Raw genomic sequence first — 26376 nt, forward strand, 5'->3', positions numbered from 1 at the left:
GGCTCACTGAAATAAGACACAGCAGTTTAAACATTTTAAGAGCTCCCTGTTTAGCTGTTAAACACAGGTTATTTTTAACTCTCTCAAAATTGAGGATCACGTAATTGTACCTTGGTCTGCATTAAAATAGAAACACGAAGAAAGAACACCAAGCTTTCTTTCAAAGGTTACAAGACATTATCTATAGATATTATCTACTAATGTTCTCCTGCAACATTTATAACTACCACACTTCACCTTTCAGGTGTGCTTACTTCTATGGGGAGTAGAATCTTAGCAAAGAATCACAGAATGGTTTGGGTTGGAAGGGGCCTCAAGGATCACGAAGCTCCAACCCCCCTGTGCCATGCAGGGCCACCAACCTCCCCATTTCATAGCAGCCCAGGCTGCCCAGGGCCCCATCCAACCTGGCCTTGAACACCTCCAGGGATGGACGGGGCATCACAGCCTCTCTGGGCAGCTGTTCCAGCACCTCACCACTCTCACAGCATGAGAGTCAACACATCACACACAAACTTATTTTGATAGACGTTCTGCAACAACAAAACTTAACAGCTAACTGCTGTGACCCCACTCCACCAAACAGCAATGCCCAGCATGCCATCCAGCACAGAAAGCCATGGCTGGCTCACACAGCCAGGCACTTTGCACACTGCTAGAGATACAGATAAGGCTGGGCTCTTACTAACATCTCTGCCAATCCAAGTGCTCTGTTCCGCCTGACTACACAACCCCCAACTGCGGGCAAAAAGCCAATGACCTGTTGTTTGTTTAATTCTGCTAATTACGTACTCCCTGTACAATAACCCACTTTCACCAAAATAACTGATTTCTCCATAAAAATATACTTGAAATTCCAATACAGAAGTTGAAAAGCCATCTTTATTTGGAAGCAGGCAGAATGAGCCATCCACACACTGCATAGAATCACAGAATCCCAGCATGGCCTGGGTTGCAAAGGCCCACAGCGCTCCTCCAGTCCCAACCCCTGCTGTGTGCAGGTCGCCAACCAGCAGCCCAGGCTGCCCAGAGCCACATCCAGCCTGGCCTTGAATGCCTGCAGGGATGGGGCATCCACAGCCTCCTTGGGCAACCTGTGCCAGTGCCTCACCACCCTCGGGGGGAAAAACTTCCTCCTCAGATCCAACCCAAACCTCCCCTGTCTCACTTTAAAACCATTCCCCTTGTCCTAACTGAAGTCAGTTTTGTCTTTGGGGCTGACACTCCCAGAAGAGGCTTTGTATTGGCTGGAAAAAACAAAAAAAAAAAGAAAAAAAAATGAAGCATCCCTCTGGACATAAACTATGCAATGTGGTTGTTCAGTGAAGGCATCAATTCTTAGAGGCAACTTTTGTTATTATTACTATAAACAGAAATCCAAAGGAACTGGACTATCTGGAGAACAGATTTCAACAGAACATAAATATTATGTTTTCTGATGCAAGAAACTCAGCATACATCTATGAGAGCACACGAACCAGCAACTGCACTGTAAACCCTACCCCTACAGCCATTCCTGTGACCTGGGCCAGAAACCAAGTTTAGGGCCTGCTCACACAGCAATAGTTCTCCAGCATCCCAGCTGGCTGCTTAGAGCTAGGCAAAATGAAAGCCAGTTCAAGTATGGTAACACAGCAAATGAATGCCAACTGAAAACCCTGGCCTTGTTTTCTTCCTTGCAAATGTTTTCAATTAATTTTCTGCCCAAAATGTGAGCAAAAACTCCTTCAGACACGTCCACATTTGTGTAACTCCTCCAAGGCAAAGAACGTGACACGCAAAAAAAGACACACAGAACTACGAGATTTTGAACAGGAGAGCAAAATAATCTGGTTTGAAATCCAAATACTTCCTCCACATAAAGCCACCACATAACAGCTGTGCTTCCCTTCACCTCACCTTTTGGTTTGCCTTCAGCTTCTGACTTCGGTGCTTCTGATGAGTTCTCCATTTTTGCTACGCGAGGAAAATGAGCGAGCTTTGAGCCAGGAGGATGGTTAGGTGATGGCTGTAGGAACCAAAGAGAACCTTGTTAACAGAAGCTCATTATAAGCTGAGATGGTGTGAATTATCACCTCCAAAACATTCACCAAGATTCTCCATTAAGTACTTAATGCACTAGCCATAACAGTAACTGCAGTAAGGGTTTGGGTATAGCAGTAGGGTTTGAAAAGCATAGCTTTTGAACTGGAAGCTATATTGCCATATATACTTCTGCACTGGTATTTCAATCTTCCCAAATGTTGCTGTTCTACTACTGAAACTGCCTCTTCTGGCCCAGAACAGAAGTGGTCCTTTAACAGCTCTGCTGACAGTAACTCACTGACCGTATCTACTTGACACTGGGATACAGCAGGAGTCTTCAGTAGCCACCCACCACCTCAGCTGAAGAGTTTGTTTTGAAACTACTGCCACAGATATAAGAGCACATGAAAGTCTGCCCTAACTTCCCTTCACTCTCAGTGGTTCACAGAACACAACTCCATGTAGTAGATATCCATCCAACAGACATTCTCTCCTGCATCACAAGATGCTTGGGTATGAAGTCTCAGAGTAAAGATCGAGCCAAAGTAATTGTTCCAGTCTGCATGACATACGCTGAGCTGTTGGGAAGACTCAGCTTCAATTGCATTCATTTTTTCATAGCCATAAGAGCCACAAACAGAATATCCTACAGTCAGTGCAAACCTGAGCAACCCTAGTGGTGTTACCAATGTGAAAAATCCCACTGCCTTTACTTACCCTATCTATGCCTTGCTACTTACAATTAAGCTTTGCAGACTTACCACTGCCAGTGAGACCAGAGTTCCTCTCCTCAAACACAGCTGATGGCTGTGTGCTGGTGCTGGATGCCTCTGATATGCCATACAATAAGCTATCTATGGCCATCTGGGACGTCTGGAGAGCGCTCACGCAATTTACTTCACTCCATAAAGGAAGCACTAAAATAACCCACCTATGACATTAAACAAATCCAGTATGGAATCTTCCCTAACTTCCCTCTTTCCAAAATGAGATGCAATTAGAAGCGTGAGAGGAAGTTTAGGCAGACAGGGTATAAATAACCCAAACCCATGCAGGATGCTGAAGCTAACTGAAAGGCACAAACATCCAAAGTGCTCAGAGCGCTCAGTCTGCCTGTGCTGAGCAGTCCTGGAAAAAAGCCTTCTCTGCTCTACAGTTTCCTGACTGCCTTTTTTCCCTTGCTGTCTTAAGGATGGAGAACACCCATCCAGTCCCCCTCCATTGAAATCCAAAGTGAGTTGAGCAGAAATCTGAAGAAACCATCCATTTTCGCAAAGCCTCTGTGAGAACTACCTCTGCGGGGCTCCTCATGTTCTCCTCCAGGCACATGTGCCTTCGGGACGACTTTGGCAACGAGCTTAAGTGGAATATTAAATGCAAAACTCAACTGTTTATTTTATTGCCTCTAAGTTATGAGAAACTGCTTTCTCACTTCATTTCCCATCTTCTGAGAAACAGCCCATAACAACACAAACAAGGCAAAGAACAAAATAAAGCACCAGTGCATTTCAGCGTTCATGTAGTCAAATAACATGGTCCAAAACTGCTTAGCAGATTTCTTACCAATTGAATGTGTATTTTAGGTAAGATCTCCCACTCCCAAGCTATAAGCTACAAAGTAGGGAAAGTTGCCTTTCAAAAAGCAATCATGAACAGTCCATGTAAATTGAGAGTAATGATCTGAAATTCTGACAGCATTCACACAAAGGTGGAGCAACTCCCATGGATTCCTATTTGAGCAGACAAAGCCTGAAGGGAATGCAGACTAACGTGCCTTCCCTTGGGCCTTGCAACCCCCAGAGCACAAACAGCACATTGGTAACTTCAGTTTTCTGAACCACCTCAGGATTTCACTAAACCCAGAAGAAAAGAGGATGCACACAGTGTTACAGTTGGATGAGCATCTCTTGTAGCACTGCTACCAAGAAGGTGTGGGGCAGAAAGGCCAACATATTAGAGGTGCCTGTCCCTCCTCTCTGCCTGCCCTCCTTTCACTCCCTGCCCTGCAGCACTGCAGTTATTTCTGGGCAAGCAGAAGAAAGCAAATCAGTCAGGACTGCCTTTTCCAAAAGCAGCATTAATAGTCATAACACAGATAATATGAATTTTTACAGAGGTTTTAAAAGCTTTCTTGAATCGATCACTTGAATAAAAACTGCAATACTGCGTTACCTCAAACATCAAAAGCAAAAACCCAGAGAATAGAAGTTCTCTGTGTACACTATGCAGCTATAGGCACTGTGGTGTGCTTATAGGGGTAAGCACTCTCTAGGGTTCATCACAACAGAACTGAAGTTAAGTATAAAATGTGATGTGCGTAGTGCCTCCTCAGCACTAAGTTAGGTGTGGAGAAGTACCCCTTTCACCACATACTCAAAAAAGGGGAAAAGCCAGTGAAAGAGGATGCAAAATTGTTAAAAAGTGCTTGTCACACTTGCACTCAGCTTATGGCAACATCAATGAAGCCAAAAACCTGGCAGCATTCACTGCAGGACACTTCTGCTAGTAACAATGCACCATACCCAGTACTGTCTCTCAACATCCACCACAACACTGAAGGAAAACCACAACACGATATTTCTTGAAGAAACTCAGCAGCCCAGACTACATACAAAGTCAGTTAAAGAGAAAAGAATTACCAGAGCCTGCTGTAGATCACAGAATGGCCTGGGTTGGAAGGGACCTCAAGGATCACGAAGCTCCAACCCCCCTGTGCCATGCAGGGCCACCAACCTCCCCATTTCACAGCAGCCCAGGCTGCCCAGGGCCCCATCCAACCTGGCCTTGAACACCTCCAGGGATGGACGGGGCATCACAGCCTCTCTGGGCAGCTGTTCCAGCACCTCACCACTCTCACAGCACACAACTTCCCCTGACATCCAACCTCCATCTGCCCTCCCTCAACTCCAAACCATTTCCCCTTGTCCTGCCAGATGTGTTGGAACACCTATTATGTCTTAAACCACCAGGCTTTGAAAGTTTGATTTTCCCTCTCTGCTTTTTTTGTTTTGTTTTGCTTTTTAATGTCAAACATTTGAATAGAACTTTTTGCCTCCATAGTGGATATTCAAGGCCAGGCTGGATGTGGCTCTGGGCAGCCTGGGCTGCTGGTTGGCGACCTGCACACAGCAGGGGTTGGGGCTGGAGGAGCGCTGTGGGCCTTTGCAACCCAGGCCATGCTGGGATTCTCTGATATAACTCACAGAAGTTGGGGGGTTTTTGCTTTGTTTTATAGGTAAGACTACTCTTTCCTTTTCCACGGTACCCCTCAGAGGATTACAGTCTGATTATTGAACAATACTGATGAATTTATGACAGACAACACCAACACAATATTTGTTCTCCAGATGTCAGGTTTTGTTTGTTTTTTCCTCCTTTTTTAAATACAGGAAACCCCAAAAAACAGTATGAAGCACTACAAACCTTATCTTGCTTTTTATCCTCTGATTCATTGCTGGATAATCTTGTCTTAAGCTTAACTGAGCCTTCTTTAAAGATATCTCCAAACCCAACACCTCGAATTTTCTTTGGCTGTGCTGGTCCAGATCCAGGCTCATTTTCATTCCCAGGAGAGGCCACAGGTGAGGTAGGACCACTGAAAACAGGCTCTGATAGGGAAAGAAAGAAAAGGAAAAAATAGTTGCTTTAAAAGCTGAAAATATCTTTGCTCTTCAGAGGGAAAAACAGAAGAGGAACAGCTGTGCGAATTGCTCTTGTAAACAGTTTCCTACAGCTGTAATCCCTCACGTTCTGTTCCAGCTGTACATTGAATGTGAAGTCCATTTGAAATGATGCCAATGTTATACTGAGTATTCTGACAACCAACTTGTTAGCCCATTAATATTTCTTGCCATTTCAAATATAATCAATGTTCCATAGTCTGTTATCTGTTCTGTTAATTTTTGTGAACGTGCAGCACAGCTATAGCTGCTAGAATCAGTAAAGATTATTAATGACCTCAAAGACTGCTGTGTTTCAACAGCCACAGCAGAGCAAACTGATGCACTTCTAGAGACTGATGTCTCTCCAGGAACCAAGAGCAGCTTTGCTATTGCTCAAAACAAGTACTAACAAATAACCCAAACAATCTCTTTGTGAATTTATTTAAATAACTTAATGATATTAAGGTACTATTACAACATGTTCAACATTTAAATCAGATTAAAGCTGTTTGAAATTGTTCACTGGTAGATAACAGAAGTATTCACAGTTTTGTTCCATCTTTCAGATACAAGGGACAGCATTTACTCACACTCCTCAAACTAATATTTGCAGGCATGCCATTTCCATAATGCCTCAGAACATAACACCTCTGAAGTAGAGTTTCAAGGCAACAGACCAAGTGACAGCTGCAGACAGTCTGCTTCCACCTCAGCTGTAGAGCCACAGGGGAACAGCTCGATTTCCAACCGCCTTACCATCAGATCAAGCACTGATCCAGTGTCCATTTTTGTATTTCTCAGACAGTACCTCAAAAAGACTTTATTCTTAGAGTCAAATAGAAGGTTGTACAACCACAATGCTCCAAATTACACCTGAGGCTTAAAACGACTTTGCTAAGGGTTTAGGACAGAACAGAACGCCACCTGCATCATCCAGAGCATCCTGTGTTTCTCCATCATCTGGCAATTCCAGCTCTTTCACAAAGTTAGAAGGAAACAACCCCGACTTGCCGTTCAGTGTTCCGCTCCACCAGCCTTCCTCTACCTGCGTGGAAATAGTTTGCATATTACTAACTAAGGAAAAAAGGAGATGTAAATGTAACCATCACTGCAACGCTTAATTATGGCATCAAAGCAATTTAAGAGATGAAGAAGATAAACCTTTCTGGATGCTAACACTAGAGATGACCATTTGAGGACACCTTGCATTTCAAAATCCTACTACAGGACACCATTTCCACCATAAGGAGGCACTGCTTTGGGGCACGCATCAGTGCTTTCTATTAATTCTATCAAGTTATTTCTGTAACAGGACAGCACTCAGACTTCTGAGAAAAAGGGAAAAAATGACAAACAACTCTGCTGGTCTGAATTCTTTCTTAAAGATCCAACAGTGAAGGCTGTGCACATACCACAGACAAGCACACTATTTGGTTCTGTACCCAGCAAGTATGGAGGAAAAGACACAAAGGCGAAAGAAAAGGTTTGCAGAAATCATAGAGCTATCATCTGTGCATGTGCCTTGCCTGCACAGCCCACAAGTTCTGATAACAGAAAAGCCTGGTTAATCAACATACTGCACACAGCTCTTCCCTGTTCCTGAGCCTTACAGCCAGCCCTCCTTGATGCTAGTCAGGTCATTTCTGAAGCCATCTACCTCCAGTCTTCAGCTCACCATCAATAGGACAGGGTGTGGGACCAGAGGAGGGCCAGGAGGAGGGAGCTGCATTATTTGTCTGCCTATTAGAAACTGAGAAGAAGTTTAACTTTTCTTTTCTTGAAACAGTTGCCAAAGTTACACATCAGCTCATCAGAGCAACTGAATACAGTTCAATCACTGAGAACTGAGCTGGATGTGGCTCTGGGCAGCCTGGTCTGCTGGTTGGTGATGCTGCACAATAGCAGGGGGTTGGAACTGGATGAGCGTTGTGAGCCTTTGCAACCCAGGCCAGTCTATGGTTCTGTGATATGAATATGGAAACTGCACTGCATTCACATGTCAATTATACACACAGAAAGGTTATAACAAAAAACTAACAAGCAGTCCATATAAATGAATCTCAAGAGGCTTCACATACATACTTTTGAACCACTATCCTAAGTGGATTTCCCTTTTTTTTGTTAGTTTTCAAATAAGCAGGTGTGTTCTGAGCACCCATTCTGAGGGACTGATTACAGGACAAGCATTTTCTGGGCCAGTTATCCTCACAGTCCTCTGTGGAAGCACACAGCCTTGGAGGAATTTGCTCTTCATTGAAAGCTGCCTAGGGTGTGGGAAAGGGATTGGCAAGGGCACAGGAAACAAGCAGCAACACAAGAACAAAACCAGAGCACGTCCCCAAAAAACAGTTCCTAAGCAGCCATGAAGCCATGACTGCTGTAACTAGCAGCTTCCACAAATTAAGCTAAATTTCCAGGAGCACCCCATTACAAAATGCCCATAACGGTATTTGTGACGCTGACTTTAGTGAGCAGGTTTACCAAGACACTTGCTGAAGCTAACAGTGACTGCTATCTTCATTCTAACAGAATCCCTCAGGCTAACAGAACAAATGGTAGAGCTCAATGGTGCAAACACATACGGGAGCATAACTACTTCCTTACCAAGAGAACGGGAAAGTCACTCCTGGCAAGCACTGGGATCCCATTCCCCTTGTCCCATCACCACCCACCCTCACAAACAGCCGTTCCCCCTCCTGTTTACCTGCTCCCCTCAAGCACTGAAAGGCCACAATGAGGTCTCCCCACAGCCTTCTCTTCTCCAAGCTAAAAAACGTTCTATTGCTGAGAACACCAAACACTTCCCCCCTACACTTCCAGTACTTTTTGATTCAGGGTGAGAACCTGGGAGAAAGAACTCCTCAGCTATTTGCTTTACCTTCTAACACACTGCTTTAAATGCTATACTTCCAACATTCTTGTAATCAACAACTACATGGAATTTAACTGTCGCTTTTGGCCACACGAAGAAGCAGCTCTGTACCACAGCTCACCTCCTCACTGATGTCAATCACATCCCCCACCTTGAGCTCCAGCTCATCTTCGTTCTGCGGGAGGTACTCGAAGAGCACTTTGCACTGCCGCTTCTTGGGCTCTGATGGGAGGGAAAGGGAGAAACAACAACACTTAGAAATGAAAGGTGCTTTTTCCTCAGCTCCTGAGGGTCAGACGTGACAAGAACACTTGTAAGCTACCCCCAACAGCCATGAAATATGCTTCTTTTTTTCCAGTTGTGCCATTTCAGCCTATCCCACTATACCTTAGATGCAGCTTGAAAACAATCGAGCACCTCACACTGCTAGTTACAGATGAGCAAATACTACACAGACAACTGCTAACGTGCAATAAAAAAACATGTTGACAAAAGCAAGTCAGAGATGCCCCCAGTACTATGAATTTCAACCTACTTCCTGAGTGAAATCCACTAAAATGACCATTGGCTGCAGCATTAGCACTTGTTTTGACACCAAGTCTGCAGGTTTGAGCCTCCTGTCCTTCAGCAGTCCTGAAAGAAGTGATCAATGCTGTGCTCTTCTCCGTGCTCAAGTGCCAATGGCAGCTTTTGCTTTCTGCCCTGTAGCAGAGACCTCGCTAACTTCTCAGCTGAGGAACTGCTTGGCTCGCATTTCTGAAACCTAAATATAGTTTTAAATACAAAAACCATTCTTTTCCCAGTGCAAATAGAGTCAAGAAATCAAGCCAAAGCATTAATGAGCAGGGTTTCACGGGGGCAAAATTAAAATAAGTAGCTATCTGTAGATGTTCACCAGAAATAATCACAACATTTCAGGCATTAAAATGACATGACATCCTAATGGGGGAAGGTGCTGAAGTGGCTTCCAACACCCCATCCAGCCAGAGGTGGAGCCCACCATCACCCCACCATGCTGCACGTATGCTACAGCGCTGATGTGCTCACAGGGTTTATGCTTTTTGCCTTCAAACAGAAGGCTGTGCCTTGAGCCCTCACCCAGAACAGCCAGCATGCTTCTGAAGGCAACTGTCATCAGCAGCAATGATCCAACACACCTGCTTGATATAAAATCATGCTATTTTCTCCAAGTGCTAAGGCTTACGGGACCCTGTGCTAGTATTTCTATACTCCCTTACATGAACTGATACTGCCTCCCAAGCTGCTCTATTTTGCAGAGTGTTGTTCCATTTGGGGTGGTATGGTTAGGTTGTGGTTGGACCTGATGGTCTTTGAGGTCTTTTCCAACCTGAGCAATTCTATGACTCTATGATTTATTACAAGAGAGCTGAAAGTCTGACCTCAGAAGATCAGAAGACTGTCAACATGCAGTGCTCTCAGTACAGAGCAAACCAGACACTGAGTAACATAGCAGCATCTGAGAGGGATCAGGAAACTGAGGACCTCAATGCTGGTGTACAGCTTCAGCTCTAGAAAGCAAAAAATCAGGAAATGAGAACATGAAGCTCTGTGGGTTAATTTCTAATAACATAAATGGTCACGTTATACACCTTTCTTTCAACTCATCAGCCCAAAATGATTATTACCTGGGTAGTAATTGAAATAAACAGTTATAGGCCCCTACTGCCCCCTACTATGTTTCCAGGGTTCCTTCTCTGGATGAGATTACTTGATACTAAAAATGGTCAATTAAAAAGCTGCAAGGCTATATTTCATATACATTTGATATCAGCTTTCTTTTTCACACTGTAATGCTACTCAACCTAAAAAAAAGCAGCTGTATTTCACATCTAGAACTCTCCCTCGCCTGCAATCCATTTTCAAAATAGTGCCTTCCAGCTGTGCTAATTGCCAGGCTGACCTGGGAAGCTCCCTGAGCAGCTCAGGAAGCAGAACCCAGCCTCACACATCGGGCTGGCTGCCACCACCTTGTTCTGCCCATTTCCAAAGCAATGTGTTTTGCCCTGTGTTTGTTCCATGCAGGGCAAACCAAACGTAGCACTTGGTTAGCACAGCTAAGCACACCTTCAGTATTTTCATTTCCCTGAATAAATGCACTAAACTAACGGAAAGAAACACTGCCCAGAGCCTGATGTACAACAGCTGTGTTCAGTGGGAGCCATCCAAGGCCAACACACGGGACGTCCCACACACAGCTCAGCCTCTAAGCCACCCCACCAACATCCACCTCTGACGTCAAGGGCCAACATAATGAAATAGGAGGCATTACTTTCAGAGCAGCCCTTGCAGAATTACCAATACCTGCAATCCCTGCCTGGGGAAGTTTTCTCCTCTAGTTTTTAGGTACTTTGATTCAACCACTGGCATTACAACATAGAAACTACAAACACGAAGGCACCAATTTGCACTCCTGACCATCCTAGGGGTTCCATTTACAACCAAAAGGAAGATCACTACTTTTTCCCATACCTCTACTAACTCCATGTTATTTCATACCAGCAGAAACTTAGCCAGTAAGAAAAACCTGAACTAGAAAGTATTTCCTCATCAAACAGCCTTGAATTTGAAGCAAAACTTATCTACAGTACATGTACTTGCACTACAGAAGCGACCACAGGAGATTTTTAATTACCATGAACAGGCTTTCAGTCCTCATTTGGATACATTACAATATGAACTGAGCTCACATGAAAGTCAGTAGCAACAGTGACTTTTCATTGCCTCCTATGCTCATCAAAATAGCTAGGCAATATTCTCTGGGATATGGAAGGGGTCTAAATTCTGCTCCTGTAAGAATTCATCCTTACTGCCATTAAGAAAACTATATCATCTACCAGCACAGGCTGGCTTAGAATAAAAAGCTTGGGCTCCTGTGTCTCCAGCACATCCTTAAAACTGAGTCAGGCATGAAATAATTAACGTTTATTAAAAAAATACTCATTGGCAGCTTATGCAATTGAAAGAACTCTAAACACTACGTACTCTTCTTGAAGCTTTTGGACGGCGGATGAGGCTGAATTCCTCCTGCTGGAAGCCCATAGGTGCAAATACGCTGCACAAGGCTTGCTACATTGCCAGATTTCTCCCTTCTGAGTGGCAGGGCATCATCCTTGGGCTCTACATCCTTCTTAACTTCCTGAAAGAAGAGATTTAAAAGATTGAGAGGCCATCGAAATTACCCAAGAGCTCAGTGTTTTTAGTGAGGTACTCTAAGAGATTTCACATACTTACCATCTGGTGTCTAATGACGTACTGTACTCAAAAACCTTGGCATTCTGCATCTAAAAGCACTAAAGGCCTTTATAAACACGACCCTTGCATGCGCCCACATCAGGAGCTGGTAAGTCACGTGCCAAGCAAACTCAGAAACAAAGGCAGCATTTTAGCCATCAACTCCAACCCTTGGAAAAGCAACTTTGGGAAGTCCCACACCACAAGTTTTTTATTGGAAACTAAAAACAAAATACAAATATGAACTCAATGACAGAACCACAGTGTAGTGAGTTAATTAAACAATGATCACGTACATAAAGCTGCATTATGTGATAATCTCTGACTCAAAGCTCAGAAGCTTTGAGAAAAGAAGACTGAGAGGGGACCTGATCCAGGTCTATTGGTATCTAAGGTGTGGGGGGCAGTATGGCGAGGCCGGGCTCTTTTCAGTGGTGAGTGGAGACAGGACAAGGGGAAATGGCTGGAAACTGCAGCATAGGAAGTTCTGCACCAATGTGCGCAAGAACTTCTTTACAGTGAGGTGACGGAGCACTGGAACAGGCTGCCCAGGGAGGTGGGGGAGTCTCCTGCTCTGGAGATGTTCAAGACCTGCCTGGATGCCGACCTGTGCGACCTGCTGTAGGGAACTGCTTTGGCAGGGGGTTGGACTCAATGATCTCTGGAGGTCCCTTCCAACCCCTACAATTATGTGTGATTCTGTGAAGCTGGTTACTGACAGGATGTAGGATACTGCCACAGAAAGGAAAAGAAAGTAACATGCAGAGAACAACAGACATTTTGCTGATACCACTGGAATTAACAGGAAACAGTTAACATTTCAATTTGGAAGGAATGTAGCAATAGGAACAGACACCTATAAACAAGAAAGAATCAGTTCCTGACAGAAAAGCCACTGACTAAGCAGCCATTCCAACACATCAGCTCATTCCACGAGACTCTCCCTAAAAGTGAACGAATGCTCTGAGCACAAGAAGAGACCCGTCAGTCAGATCAGTGCTCTGGTCAGAGCACAGCTCCCAACGGCAGCAGTTTGAGATGCTATTTAGAGACAGCCAGCATGCAATCTTGGGCACTTTCTGCCGTCTGACCTCCCAGATCTCCTGATCACCCATAGGGGTTTCATTAGGAAGGTCCATTCCTCCAGTCCCTTCAGTGTCTGCAGACAAATTTAATTCCTTTCTCAGCCCATGATCCCACCTTGGTGATAAATAGCAGACACCCTCCACTAACATGAAGAATCCCACCCTACCAGCTGCTTTAAGTGACACCCTCCCACTCCCCACATGTGCTCCTTTAGTTTAGCACTGCCTCCAAAGCCACGAGGACCTGGATCACGTCCCCTCAGCTCTATCCTTGCAGCTGCAGTCCCTGCTTGGCAGCTCCAGTGTCACGAGGCAGCTGCTCCATCCCCGTGACCATCTATCTATTCCTCCTGCTCAGCAGCCTTCCTCACGTGATCCTGTCCATTCTCGGGCTTCCACTTCACTCAGAGTGAAGGATTTTAGAGAACTGGAAATCACAATGCCAAACGTTCACGAGCCAATGCTCATCCCAGCTAAGATTTTCCTATGGACAAAGCACAGGTCACTTTTTCTTCTAGCCATGGCTTGGATAGAAGATAGTTGCATTTAACAACTTCATGCTCGTCTACCATCTTTTCACTGCTCAGCTCCCCACCATTAGCACAACGTTTAACTAAGACTGTAACAAGACACAGAAAATGGGGGTTTCTACCGTGAGATCTTCTCTGCACATCACTGGGGATGCAGAACAAATCTGGTATCAAGGCTGGCTCCTCAGAGATCCCACTGGCACATCACCCTGACAAAGCACCAGCAAGCCCAGTTTACCTTGGCCCTTCAATCCCTCTGCAGGGCCTTTCTCCCCTCAGGCAGATCAACGCTCCCTCAACTTGGTGCTGTCTGCAAATTTACTGAGGGTGCTCCCAATCCCCTCATCAAGATCGTTAATAAAGATGTTAAACAGAAGCAGCCCCAGTACCGAGCCCTGGGGGACACCGCTCTGGGCTGCTTAATGTCCAGCCTGAATCTCCCCTGCCGTAGCTTGAAGCCATTCCCTCTGGTCCTATCACTGATGACACGAGAGAAGAGGCCAACCCCCAGCTCACTACAACCTCCCTTCAGGAAGTTATAGAGAGCAATAAGGTCTCCCCTGAGCCTCCTCTTCTCCAGGCTGAACATTCCCAGCTCCTTCAGCCTCTCCTCATATGGCCTGTGTTCCAGACCCCTCACCAGCTTTGTTGCCCTCCTTTGAACACGTTCCAGGGCCTCCATGTCTTTCTTGCAGTGAGGGGCCCAAAACTGGACACAGTACTCGAGGTGCGGCCTCACGAGTGTTGAGAACAGGGGATGCTCACCTCCCTGCTCCTGCCGGCAGCACTGTTTCTGATGCAAGCCAGGATGCCATTGGCCTTCTTGGCCACCTGGGCACACTGTGGGCTCATGTTCAGCCGAGCATCAATCAATACCCCCAGGTCCATTTCCTCTACGCAGTCCTCCAGCCACACCGCCCCAAGCCTGTAGCGTCGCCTGGGGTTGTTGTGGCCGAAGTGCAGGACCCGGCATTTGGCCTTGTTGAAACTCATCCCATTGGCTCCAGCCCAGCTCTCCAGCCTGTCCAGATCCCTCTGTAGGGCCTCGCTACCCCCAGGCAGATCCACACTTCCAGCCAATTTGGTGTCATCTGCGAATTTACTGAGGGTGCACTCGATGCCCTCATCCAGGTCATCAATAAAGATATTGAAGAGGACAGGCCCCAGCACCGACCCCTGGGGAACACCACTCACGACCGGTCGCCAGCTGGATTTGACTCCATTCACCACCACTCTCTGTGCCCGGCCCTCCAGCCAGCTCCTTACCCAGCCAAGAGTGTACCCATCCAAGCCTCTGGCTGCCAGCTTCTGCAGGAGAATGCTGTGGGAGACAGTGTCAAAGGCTTTGCTGAAGTCTAGGTAGACCACATCAACAGCCTTTCCTTCATCCACCAGATGGGTCACTAGATCATAGAAGGAGATCAGGTTGGTCAAACAGGACCTGCCCTTCATGAACCCATGCTGGCTAGGCCTGATCCCCCGGTCACCCTGCACATGCTGCATGATCTCCCTCAAGACGATCTGCTCCATAACCTTCCCTGGCACCGAGGTCAGGCTGACAGGCCTGTAGTTCCCCGGATCCTCCTTACGACCTTTCTTATAAATGGGAGTCACGTTGGCAAGCCTCCAGTCTTCTGGGACCTCACCTTATTATTCATATATATTCGTATTCCAAAACAACAGAAACAATACATATATACTCATTAATATCATCTCAACACTCAAGCAAGAGCTTTAACGCTGTAAAAGACATGCATGGATGAAAGTACAAGAAACGTTTCCACCAGGATGCAGCTCTACTGTGTTCTGGAACGCTAAAAGCCTGAAAGCTCCTGACTGCTGCTGTCCAGATGGAAAACAGAACAGGTCTGGAAATCTGCTGGTGCTTTCAAGCACATCATGAACTTCCCAACTAACAGTTCTGGGCACCCAGTACTTCCCAGAAGGACAGAGCAGAATAAGATTTCCAACAGCACAGTTTTTCCTCTCGCTCATTTCCATTACAAAAGGATGCCTTTCAGCAAACAGCCAAGTCATCCTGCATCTGCTCTCCCTCATGCTCAGAGAATTCTGCCCTTAAGCTCTCAAGTTCTGCACAGATTCTAACCTCCAAGTGAAAGAAGGACTCCAAAAAAGAGAGCACTGTGACCACCTCCCATTAAACACCCACCTGGATGCCTGCCTGCACGACCTGCTGTAGGGTACTGCTGTAGCAGGGGGTTGGGCTCAGTGACCTCCTGAGGTCCCTTCCAACCCCTGTGATTCTGATTGAAGTATTCCAATCAAACACCACTTTTTGGCAGTGCACTCATTTTTGAGGAATTATTTTCAAGGAGGAGGTGCAGGAAGAGTAAACTTCCATCAAAAGATCTCTGACAAACACCTTGAGACCTCACTACAAATAGCAGCCACCGCCATCAAACCAGGCTGAGGCGTTTGTCAAACACCCCGCTAGTTCTGTGGGTTTGTTGCCTCCTATATTTTTTTAATAAAAAATATTTTGATTCCAATTAATTAATCTGTGTTACTTAAACATGTTAAGTACCTTGTATAGTTTAGGAAGGCTGCTCCAAAAGTAACGCCTCTCATTTTATGATGTTGGATCACAGTGCCAGAGGTGGATGTTGGTGTATGGCAGTAGAGGTTGAACCTTCCCACCAATATTCCTTTCCATGTTGCTGCTGTGTGACAGATGGCAGCAGAGGGCAGGCTGACACAATGGCGTCTGCCATGGGAGTGTAGATGGAGCAGTGAAGTGGAACTGAACTCCTGCATGAGGAAAGAATGGCACCCACTGACACTGATGCTTCTTTCCTCCCCAGTGAGTGCAGCATACAGGTTCTGATTCACTGCCTGTGAAAACACACAGCTCATTGTGGTGACCATATTTAAAAATAGTACTTTGTAGCTGACTATGTGCGCTATCAAACAGTGTTGTGCTCTTTGTATCTGCTGTAGTTTCCATGGAAATAAACTAGACAGAGGCATTAGTTTCAGTGCAACCTATGTCGATGTGGCCCAAGACAACCCCTGTTCCCCCAGCACAGCCCAGGCAAGGCTGGACATACATGAGTTAAACAGTTTCTAGAACACTCACCACTAGGGAATCTACTCCCTGTTTGCACTAATGCTGCACTTTGCACAGCATTTCACAAGATGCAACTGCATGCATTTTGTGAAATGGGGGACACAACAAAGGAAAGAGGATGCAGGGGAAAGACCAAGATGATTATGGGCTAAGAACAGGGCAGGCAGCTACAAAACCATCGGAGAAGCTCTGCCATGAGCAGTAAAGCACTGGACGTCAGCGACACTCGAATCCAAGAGCAGGTAGTGAGTGCCATGGGTGAATCAGGAAGCACACTGTGAGCACAGCCTCAGGGAAAGCTGCTTTGCAATGCGAGGAGGAACAACCAGCGCACAAGAGCCGTCACTGCAGCAATTAGCAAGAAATCCATGCAGACAAGATGAGGAAGGGGCTGGTAAGTAGTGCATGGATAGGTCAGCAACTGCTGTTTCAATATTTAACCTACTAACCTTTAGAATATCCCTGTAAAGCAAAGATTTTGTTACTGCCAACAAGGAACTGAAGCATTAATTATCTTACCCCAGGGCATTAAAATCACATCAAGGTGAAGCAAATTCAGGAATCCCTGTTTTCCACAACTGCATACCACCATACCACAAACCTCTACCTCCTATAATTTCTCCAGCAGCAGGAAACTGCTCTAAATCCATTTCCAAAGGCACATATCAGGATGCTCTCAACATACATAGCACCCACTGCTTCCAGCAATTTCATCCTCAGCACCTGAGGCTGGATGTGGCTCTGGGCAGCCTGGTCTGGTGGTTGGTGACCGTGCACATAGCAGGGGTTTAAAGCTAGATGAGCGTTGTGGTCCTTTCCAACCCAGGCCATGCTGTGATTCTATGATCACTGTAACCATTCTGACCTTTTGGACACTTTGAGATTTTACAAATCCTTTCCAAACAAGACATATCAGTTGGGATCACTGAAAATGGACACTAATTGATTCAAACTTTTATTAGTAACCCTATGACAGCTGCAATGCTTACATCTCTGCCAAAATAACAGTGCACACAGGTCTGAGCTCAGCATTCCAACCAAAATAACACATCCCAGTTACTGCTATATCTAATCTGAACGTTCCCAAAACTGCCAATCACTACCTTCAGAACAAGGAAGGGGTTTTTCTTGTTTGTATTGCTGCTTGAGGCAGACATGATATCTCAACAGAGCCTGCATTATGACAATGAAAGCTTTCCAGGACACTTCAGCCCGTTCTGAGATGAGGCCACCACTCATTGTCAGCCAGCAAAAACAAACTGAGTCTGACATTCACTGCAGCTGGAAGTTTTAATATTCATATTATGCCAACCCACTACAGCGAGGGGCTTGTCAGCGTTTCCATGAGCAACGCAGACCTCATGCACGTATGACTTGGCAGTACAAGGTCAGCACAGCAATCCCAGCATCAAGCGCTCAGCCTGGGAGCAACCACCCACTTGTTCTGGTGCAAACCACAGCACCAGCTATAAGGGCTTTCCCTGTTTATAACCTCCATTAAATGCATGTGTCACATCCCTTTCAAATTGCTGACACCACACAGGCTGATAATGTAAAATCGTGTGCAAGTTCAACTCCACAGCAAAAAAAGATCAGGGTAATCCTAAGCCCACTGCTTGCCACACAAGGATTGACTGACAATGCAGAAACCAGGTCAGAAGCCTGAAGGGACACGAGGGATGGCTACAAATTTAACCTGCTCCTGAACAACAGGGCACAGGGAAGTTCATTATCCAACAAACCTAAATCCTTAGCTAGATTCTTCAAGAATAAACATTACAACATTTCAGTTCCCCATTCCTTCTATATGTGCTGTTATACCAAGAACAATAACCTTTTTACATTATTTCTGATGTAAGCTAAGAAACATCAGCTTGTACAAAAGCTGCACACATTTCTGCTGCTGGCTGAGCATACTTCAAAGTGAGAGATGTTAAGCAGCAGCACAGTACATAAGGAGAGGGAGATGAAGAGACACAGACCTAAGTGTCAGAGCCTCCAGACCATTTTCTCAACTCTTTTCCTGTCTGTCAGAACAGCAGTAATGGTATTGTCTATTCCTGGGCTTGGAAATGAAGTTTCTGACTCATATTCTATGGGTAGAAAATAAGGAGATTGAGAGCTGAACCTGCCACTTGTTGCAGGGAAGCAGAAGCAATTGGAATGAGCAAAGTAATGGATCCAGAGGAGGGCACTGAGATGTCAGAGGGCTAAAGCAGCTCTGCTATGAGGAACGGTTGAGGGAACTGGGCTTGTTTAGCTTGGAGAAGAGAAGGCTGTGGGGACACCTTATTGCAGCCTTCCAGTGCTTGAAGGGAGCGGATAAACAGGAGGGGAACGGCTGTTTGTGAGGGTGGGTGGTGATGGGACAAGGGGAATGGTTTTGAAGTGAGACAGGGGAGGTTTAGGTTGGATATGAGGAGGAAGTTTTTGAGCAAGAGGGTGGTGAGGCAGTGGCACAGGTTGCCCAAGGAGGCTGTGGATGCCCCATCCCTGCAGGCATTCAAGGCCAGGCTGGATGTGGCTCTGGGCAGCCTGGGCTGCTGGTTGGCGACCTGCACACAGCAGGGGTTGGGACTGGAGGAGCGCTGTGGGCCTTTGCAACCCAGGCCACTCTAGGATTCAGTGAAACAGGCAACTGCTCTGTTTGTACCACCTCACCCCTTCACCTTCAAGACTGCTTTATCAAAGACTAACAGCACATAGGTGTGTCACTGTGTACAGATGCAAAAAAACACAGCCACATACAGACGTGAGTCAAAAACTCTGATCAAGTGCAATGAAACACGATGGCTCCTGGAACACAAAGCCTTCCCCTCTAAGCAGTTCAGAGCCCACCACCCCCTGCCTTCATGGCCTCAGTGACAGCAGCAGACAGGCACGCACATGGCAGCTGTAACACTTCAGCCTCCTGAACCAACAGCGTCCCTTGGATGATGGATCCCATTGGAAGTATATTTTCTCATCTGAAATGGAAGTGCCCACAGAACACCAGACATGAAGTATTTAACCACAGCAAGGAAAGGAACACAAACAACCTGCCCTGTCCTTCTGTCATGCCTGCCATGAACTGAAAGGACAGATGTAGACAGTTTATGAACACAAATAGCTGAGCTGCTGCCTGAGCTCTGTCCCTGGAGCTCTTTCCATCACCCAGCAGAGGAGCTCCACTGGCAGCTGGCACAAACTGCAGCAACCCGGAGGGTTAAAAGTTATTCTTGAAAACAGAACCCAATCACTTCAAAGATGAAAGCAGTTACAGTTCCCTGAAGCACTGAATAACACTCAATCCCGATAACCTTTGTTTTCCAAGACAAGTTACCTCGTGGGCAATTTCATGTGTCTCAGGGTTGATTTATCCCTCCAGTTTATGGCTGAAGGAAGGCAGCTTCATTCCTCAGCTTCACGTCTTCCAAAACTGAAACTGCTTTATATTTTGACTTCCATGCACCTCAGTTAAATGCGTTTCAGTTCAGGACTGTGAAGCTAGAAGGAAAGCTACCAGCTGACATGAACCTCCAGTAACATTCACAGGAGTTACAGAAACAAACTGCAAAGTGAGCAGCTGGGGTTCACAGCCCAAAGCCTGGCTCTAGCACAGTCAACCAGCAGCCCCAGTAGCCAAGTGAAGAACCCTACATTGCAGGATTCTATGATTCTATGATGCAGGCCTTGGTGCTGCAGGCTGGCAGAACAGCAGAGGTAGACTCACACAAGTTATCACACTGCAAGTTTGCAAGTGTGGTTACTTCACTCAACCTCATTAAAAAAAAGAAAAAAAAGCAAAAGAACAGAGGGAACATCAGCAGTATTGGGTGTGTACACGTCTTGATTTATCTGACATGTGAGAACAGACTGCTGTGACAGTGCTGGGATGCACAGCCAGAGATTCCCCAGATGCAGCAAGCATTACATATTACCTGGGTAACTGACCTCTTTAATATCTTATATACGGTAATTGCACAGTACACAGTTACAGCAGTGATTTAGATTTCTGTATATAGAAAAAGGTCTAAACTTAGACTAAGCTTTCTGTGCATCTAGCTAGTCATTTCTGACCGAGCTACTACACGCACTCTGCAGTTTACTTAATTGTAACTGCAAACTCCATCTGACGCAACATGCTCTGCCTACAAACTTCCAGCCCTTGGAAAGGAAGTTATAAAATCACACACAATGAAATTCATTAAGGAAGGGCAGAAGTGCACACCGTTTCATGTGGTTAAAGGAGTAACTATTTGCACACAGCAGTTTTCCTTTCCAGCCCTCTACACCTGACTGCAGCAGCACACATCCAAGAGCACGCAGCTCCACCAGCACTCCATGGGCAGATTCATCTTTTTTGGAGCACAAGACTGCATACAGTCAAACACCTGGATAACTCAAACACGAATAATGAGCGTATTCAGCACTGCTCACACATGCCAGACACCACATTTTCTCCTGCTATCTCTGAAAACAGCACCTCAAGCTCCTTTCCATGCCAGTTCTGCCACTGATACACTATATAGGAGTTCTTACCATTCCTTACATACATTGTCAACACTACTTTGAAATGCAAAATAGTAAAAGAAACACCAGTGCACAGAATGGTTTGGGTTGGAAGGGACCTCAAGGATCACGAAGCTCCAACCCCCCCTGTGCCATGCAGGGCCACCAACCTCCCCATTTCACAGCAGCCCAGGCTGCCCAGGGCCCCATCCAACCTGGCCTTGAACACCTCCAGGGATGGACGGGGCATCACAGCCTCTCTGGGCAGCTGTTCCAGCACCTCACCACTCTCACAGCACACAACTTCCCCCTGACATCCAACCTCCATCTGCCCTCCCTCAACTTCAAACCATTTCCCCTTGTCCTGCTGCCATCTCCCCTTTCCAAGAGCTGACTCCCCTCCTGTCTGCAGGCTCCCTTTAGGTACTGCAGGCTGCACTGAGGTCACCCCGCAGCTTCTCTTCTCCATGCTGAACAAGCCCAGCTCCCTCAGCCTGTCTTTGTAGTGGAGGTGCTGCAGCCCCCTGATCATCTCTGTAGCTCTTCTGGACCCTCTCCAACAGCTCCCTGCCTTTCTTGTACTGGGGTCCCCAGCCCTGGACGCAGTGCTGCAGATGGGGCCTCACAAGAGCAGAGCAGGGATGGACGATCACCTCCCTGTCCCTGTTGGCCACCCCTCTGCTGATGGAATGAAATAATGCACACTTTTGCACCTTACACAAATAAAGCAATACGATCCCAGTGTGAATACAGTAAAGATATTACCAACAAGATCTGTTGTGTTCCTTCCACTGCCAATCATGGCACAAGAACCCTGGGCCCCCAGGTACCACAGAGGCACCCACAAGCACTCGTGCCAGGAGAACACGACCACAGCAAGAGCTCTGCAGGGCAGTTCAGACCACATGTAAGCTCAAATCCACCTCGCAGCTTTGCTTTTCCAAACTATGTGAAACAGGTTGCTTTACAGAGAGACTTCACAAGGTCTCACCTTGCATAAACCCAAACATTTCAACCACAAATCAAACTCATAGAATGGCCTGGGTTGCAAAGGCCCACAGCTCCTCCAGTCCCAACCCCCTGCTGTGTGCAGGTCACCAACCAGCAGCCCAGGCTGCCCAGAGCCACATCCAGCCTGGCCTTGAATGCCTGCAGGGATGGGGCATCCACAGCCTCCTTGGGCAACCTGTGCCAGTGCCTCACCACCCTCGGGGGGAAAAACTTCCTCCTCATATCCAACCCAAACCTCCCCTGTCTCACTTTAAAACCATTCCCCTTGTCCTATCACCATCCACCCTTGTAAACAGTTGTAGACAGAACAGACATAAGCAGACATAGCTGTAGACAGAAACAAACAGAAGGATCCATGTAAGCAAGAGTAACCCGCGATGAGCTCTATCCTAACAACACTGCTACACATGACTGCATTTGAACATCATCGGCTTTATGTGGCTGTGTGCTTCGTCTTCTTATTTCCTTTTTTGAAACAGAGGTTCCCTTCCATCACAAGCAGGTACACACAAGCCATTCACCTTCACACCTGTTCCGCTCTTCATTCAGACACGACAGAACAGACAAATAGTTGAGAGCTCTCTCTCAGTCCGCAGTGGCAGTAATCCCTGCTACCATCCCACTCAATAGCTGGGACTGGGAACAGCCTGGGCAGCCCTGCCTGGGTTGCTGCCCTAAACCAGCCCAGTCCCACCGAGTGGCTCGCCATGAAGGGTGCCCTCCAGCAGTGCTGGTTCCTCCAAGAGCTGGAAGGAAACCAGCAGGAGTCGTGGACTCCACACAGGTGCCAGTACCACACCTCACAGTCCCTGCTTTACTCCTTATCAGGGCAAGCAGAGCCTGCTTGTGGCCGTCATTTCTCACGTGCTCAGCACTGAACCCAAAATTATGTAACTTTTAATTTTACATATTTTCTTTTTGAAGGGGAAGAAAAACGCAGCAGCTTCTTCAAAGCAAGAGCTGCTTTCCCACCAAACCAACTTTCCTCTCCCCTCACCAGGAAGCCAAAGAAGTCTCCATACCACTAAGCCTCATCCCCTGGCAAGCCTAATCTGTGCCAATTTCCTCAAAACAGCAGAAAAGGAGAAAGCTACATAAACCAAAGCATCCCTTGATTGCTAGGATTGGTTTATTAGTGTACGTTTAATTTTCTCCGAGCATTACTTGAATGCAAAGAATTCAGGCTGAACAGGTGTCAAAACACACAGCCTGGTGTGACACACAGCAGCAGAGCCAATCTGGAAGTGCTGGAAACAGGTATGCATTGTATTGCATTACTGTAACAAAACACACTCCTGACTTCTGTCCTGAGGACCCCCACATCTGCTTCCTAACTGCACGGCCCATCATACAGACATTAAGTACAGACGTTCATAGTTATTCATCTGTTTTGTCAGCTGTTACTTCACTAGTTGTAAGAAAATGCGAATTGGGCAGAACTGAGACAAATGCCTTTACCTTGCCTGCAATCCTTCCCAGCTCCTGGCCCTATAACAGCTCCTGGTTATAGATCTGGGTGAGGCCCATGCGCTATTTTTGCAAAGGAATTGCAGAGGACATTGCTACAGTTAAAGGAGCTTTCAGGCAAAGCTTCCTCACCGGCTTGCAGCACGCTGGGGACCTTGCACCATCTCAGCCCCGAGGCAGCAGCTCAGCTCTGCTATAGCTGGAACTGCTCCCAGTGAAAAGGGTCGGGTAGAGGAGGGCTCTGAGGCAGAGCAGAGGGGTTTGGGTTGTGTTTTCTGTACACCGACAGGCACACAGACCGGGGAGCTGAACAAGAAAGCAAACAGCGGTTGTTTAAAGGAATCCTTCACCCAAGCACTGTAATTGACTGCAATTCCTGCCTGTCTCTGTACACTGGAAAGAAGTTCACCTAAATCAAAACCAAGCCGTTTTGTTACACAAACAGCTCTAACACAGAGCATAAAAAAATACATTAAATGCGACCTAAAAAAAAAAATCATACAGCAACCATAGCTTTTTTAATTCATGCTGCTGCTCGCATTCATTTCCCCAAAACACAAAATCAATGTATTGATTAAGAACATACAGAAAATAAAGCAAGCTTACCACTTCCAGGGACATATTTGCTCGAACACACCCTGTGTTCTGCTTTTTTTTATTATTATTTCAGAGGAGGAAGAGAAGAAAATGTCGTAGCGAGCAAAGTTCAGGGGCTCACTAACCTGAGCAGGACAGCAGCACGGTGCAGGGCAGCAGCTGCACACACCTTGCAGGCAAACAGCACTGAGCAGCAGCACAGCACAGCCCTGCTGTGCACAGGTGGACACACGCAGCACGTGCGTTAGGATCCCAGCCTGCTCCCCACAGTGCTCCCCAAGCTCAGCCCCTGTCTGCCCTCACTGATGGAAGCTGTGAGTTAATCCATCCACTGCCCCTCCCTTGTTTGAAGCACTGCCCCACGCTTACGACCCAGCCAGTTTTACTGCCATGAACAGCAGGCTCACAGTCTGGCTGCAAAGATAAAAGCTGCTCGTTTTGTTTCAATTATTATTACGATGCTAAAAACCTTTTCACTGTGTATAGACAAAAGCTTTCTCAAATAAGTGGACGAACAAACACCAAATCACTTCCAGCTTAATGCAAGAGTTGGAGAGTGAATTTTCCATTCAGCAGCATCTCCCGCTGCTCTAACTCGTACTGGACACAAACGGGTGTGGGTACGTTTCACGATGATGAATTTAAGAAAGGAAAAGCTACTGTCAAAAAAAAGACAATAGAAGTCTGTGAGATTTCCACTGCTCATTTCTTTCAGGAATTTATGAGGTTATTTATTTCAATAATGCCCGTGTAGAAAGCAGGAAGAGAAATGGCAATAACAGGAACAAAACATTCAGTTCAAGTATTACAACATAACCAAAAGCATATAGGAACACAAACCAAGCTGGAATTCAAATGAGAATTTGGCATTGAGATTGCAAACCTCCATACCTGCAGAGGAGCTCCACAACTTCATGAAGAAAGGCAGCTTATAGCAACACGGCACGTATGAGCCAGGACTCCGAAACAAAACTGAGAAAGTACATTTTGTTATGAGGCAGAGAGGAAAAACTGAGCTCCTATCAAGCACTCTAAAGCCCAACACTGCAAGAGCACTTCTGAAAAGACCTCTATTACTGAAAGTAAATTCAAGGACGATAGCTTCACAGCTGGGCAGTGTAAGTGCTCGCAATGTTTGAGCATCTGTTTGCAACCACGCAGCCGCTGGGAGTTTTCCACCAGCTGTGAGCTCCCATGCAAGGACTGCTTCAGACATCGCCACCCAACCCCACCTCATCCCAACCTTTGGGTACCTCCCACTTTCCACTCAAGCACACCGTGACACTACTAACCAAGAACACCATGGGAGCTTTACAGGGCGCCTGGTTCTCCTTAACTGAAGGTATCCATGCACTTTCTTTAAATGCAAAATAACATGGTGCAAGTCAGCTCTAAGAACCACACAGAGCCTCAGGCTTTGGCTTACCTGTGGAGGTGTAAGAGCCTTGCAAGGGCCTGCAGAACATGCCCACTCCCAGCGGGCACACAGAATCGGCCACCAGCAGCCTTTTGCAGGATGCTATATCAGCATGCAGAAAGTCTGATAATAATGAGAGCTACCAGCATACATTACAAGGTATCAAGCATTATCAGCAGTGCATCAGTATCCACAGGAAGCTTACACAGACTCCCTTTTGTTTAGAAGTATTATGGGTTAGCACAGAGCTTAGCTCACCTACTTGTTTGTGCTACAAATTAGCCTTAACATCCACCTGAAAGCATGATGTCAGCTTCCTTTGCTACACTCTGAACTGCACAGAACTATTTGCTACCACTGCATAGCTTCCATAAAACTGCTACATGGAAATACTTAGAAAATCGGAGAGAAAATGAAGACACCAACAAAAAACTATTTCCTGCAAGACTGTTAGCAACTTGAAATGAAGATGACAGTGCTCAGTTACATTTTGAACAGAAAAGTTGAATTGTCTGGTGCAAAAATCAAAGCCTGAGGCGCAGCGTTGGTGAAGCCTGCTTTGTAAACCCATGCCCAGCACAGGGAACAAAATGGGACCTGGATCTGCTTTAGCTGTGATGATACACAGTCTGAATCTGGGGCATCCAGCACATCAAGAGAGCACGCAGCCCTATTCCTCCTATTGGTATTTCGGTTGTCCTTCAGACAAGAAGTTGCCTGGCAGCCACAGACACTGCAGCTGCCACCTGGCAACAAGCTTTTGTCCTGCAGGAGCTGAGCAAAACGAGCTGAATGAGCTGGAGTTACTGCTGTACCCCTGCAGTGCTCCTGCAACTGTCTGACAAAAATCAATGACTTCACAGGATATGAAAGGACTCA

The 26376-nt window shown here is 46.3% G+C and overlaps 1 protein-coding gene across 2 annotated transcripts in view; it reads right to left on the reverse strand.

Annotated features, from left to right (window-relative positions):
- Window positions 1-26376, reverse strand: part of LOC122186655 (CD2 associated protein) — a 63431-nt gene that overhangs the window by 16485 nt on the left and 20570 nt on the right. For both annotated transcript variants that reach the window (XM_042883488.1, XM_042883487.1), the window contains exons 3-7: window positions 11563-11716; window positions 8681-8781; window positions 6612-6732; window positions 5449-5633; window positions 1900-2008 (exon numbers count right to left, since the gene is read on the reverse strand). In XM_042883488.1, the coding sequence (XP_042739422.1) occupies window positions 1900-2008; window positions 5449-5633; window positions 6612-6732; window positions 8681-8781; window positions 11563-11716 (670 nt within the window). The remainder of the gene's footprint in view (window positions 1-1899; window positions 2009-5448; window positions 5634-6611; window positions 6733-8680; window positions 8782-11562; window positions 11717-26376) is intronic.

The sequence above is a fragment of the Lagopus leucura genome, unplaced genomic scaffold, assembly GCF_019238085.1.
Source record: "Lagopus leucura isolate 7727_CA_CO unplaced genomic scaffold, USGS_WTPT01 Super-Scaffold_100038, whole genome shotgun sequence".
NCBI classification, from domain to species: domain Eukaryota; kingdom Metazoa; phylum Chordata; class Aves; order Galliformes; family Phasianidae; genus Lagopus; species Lagopus leucura.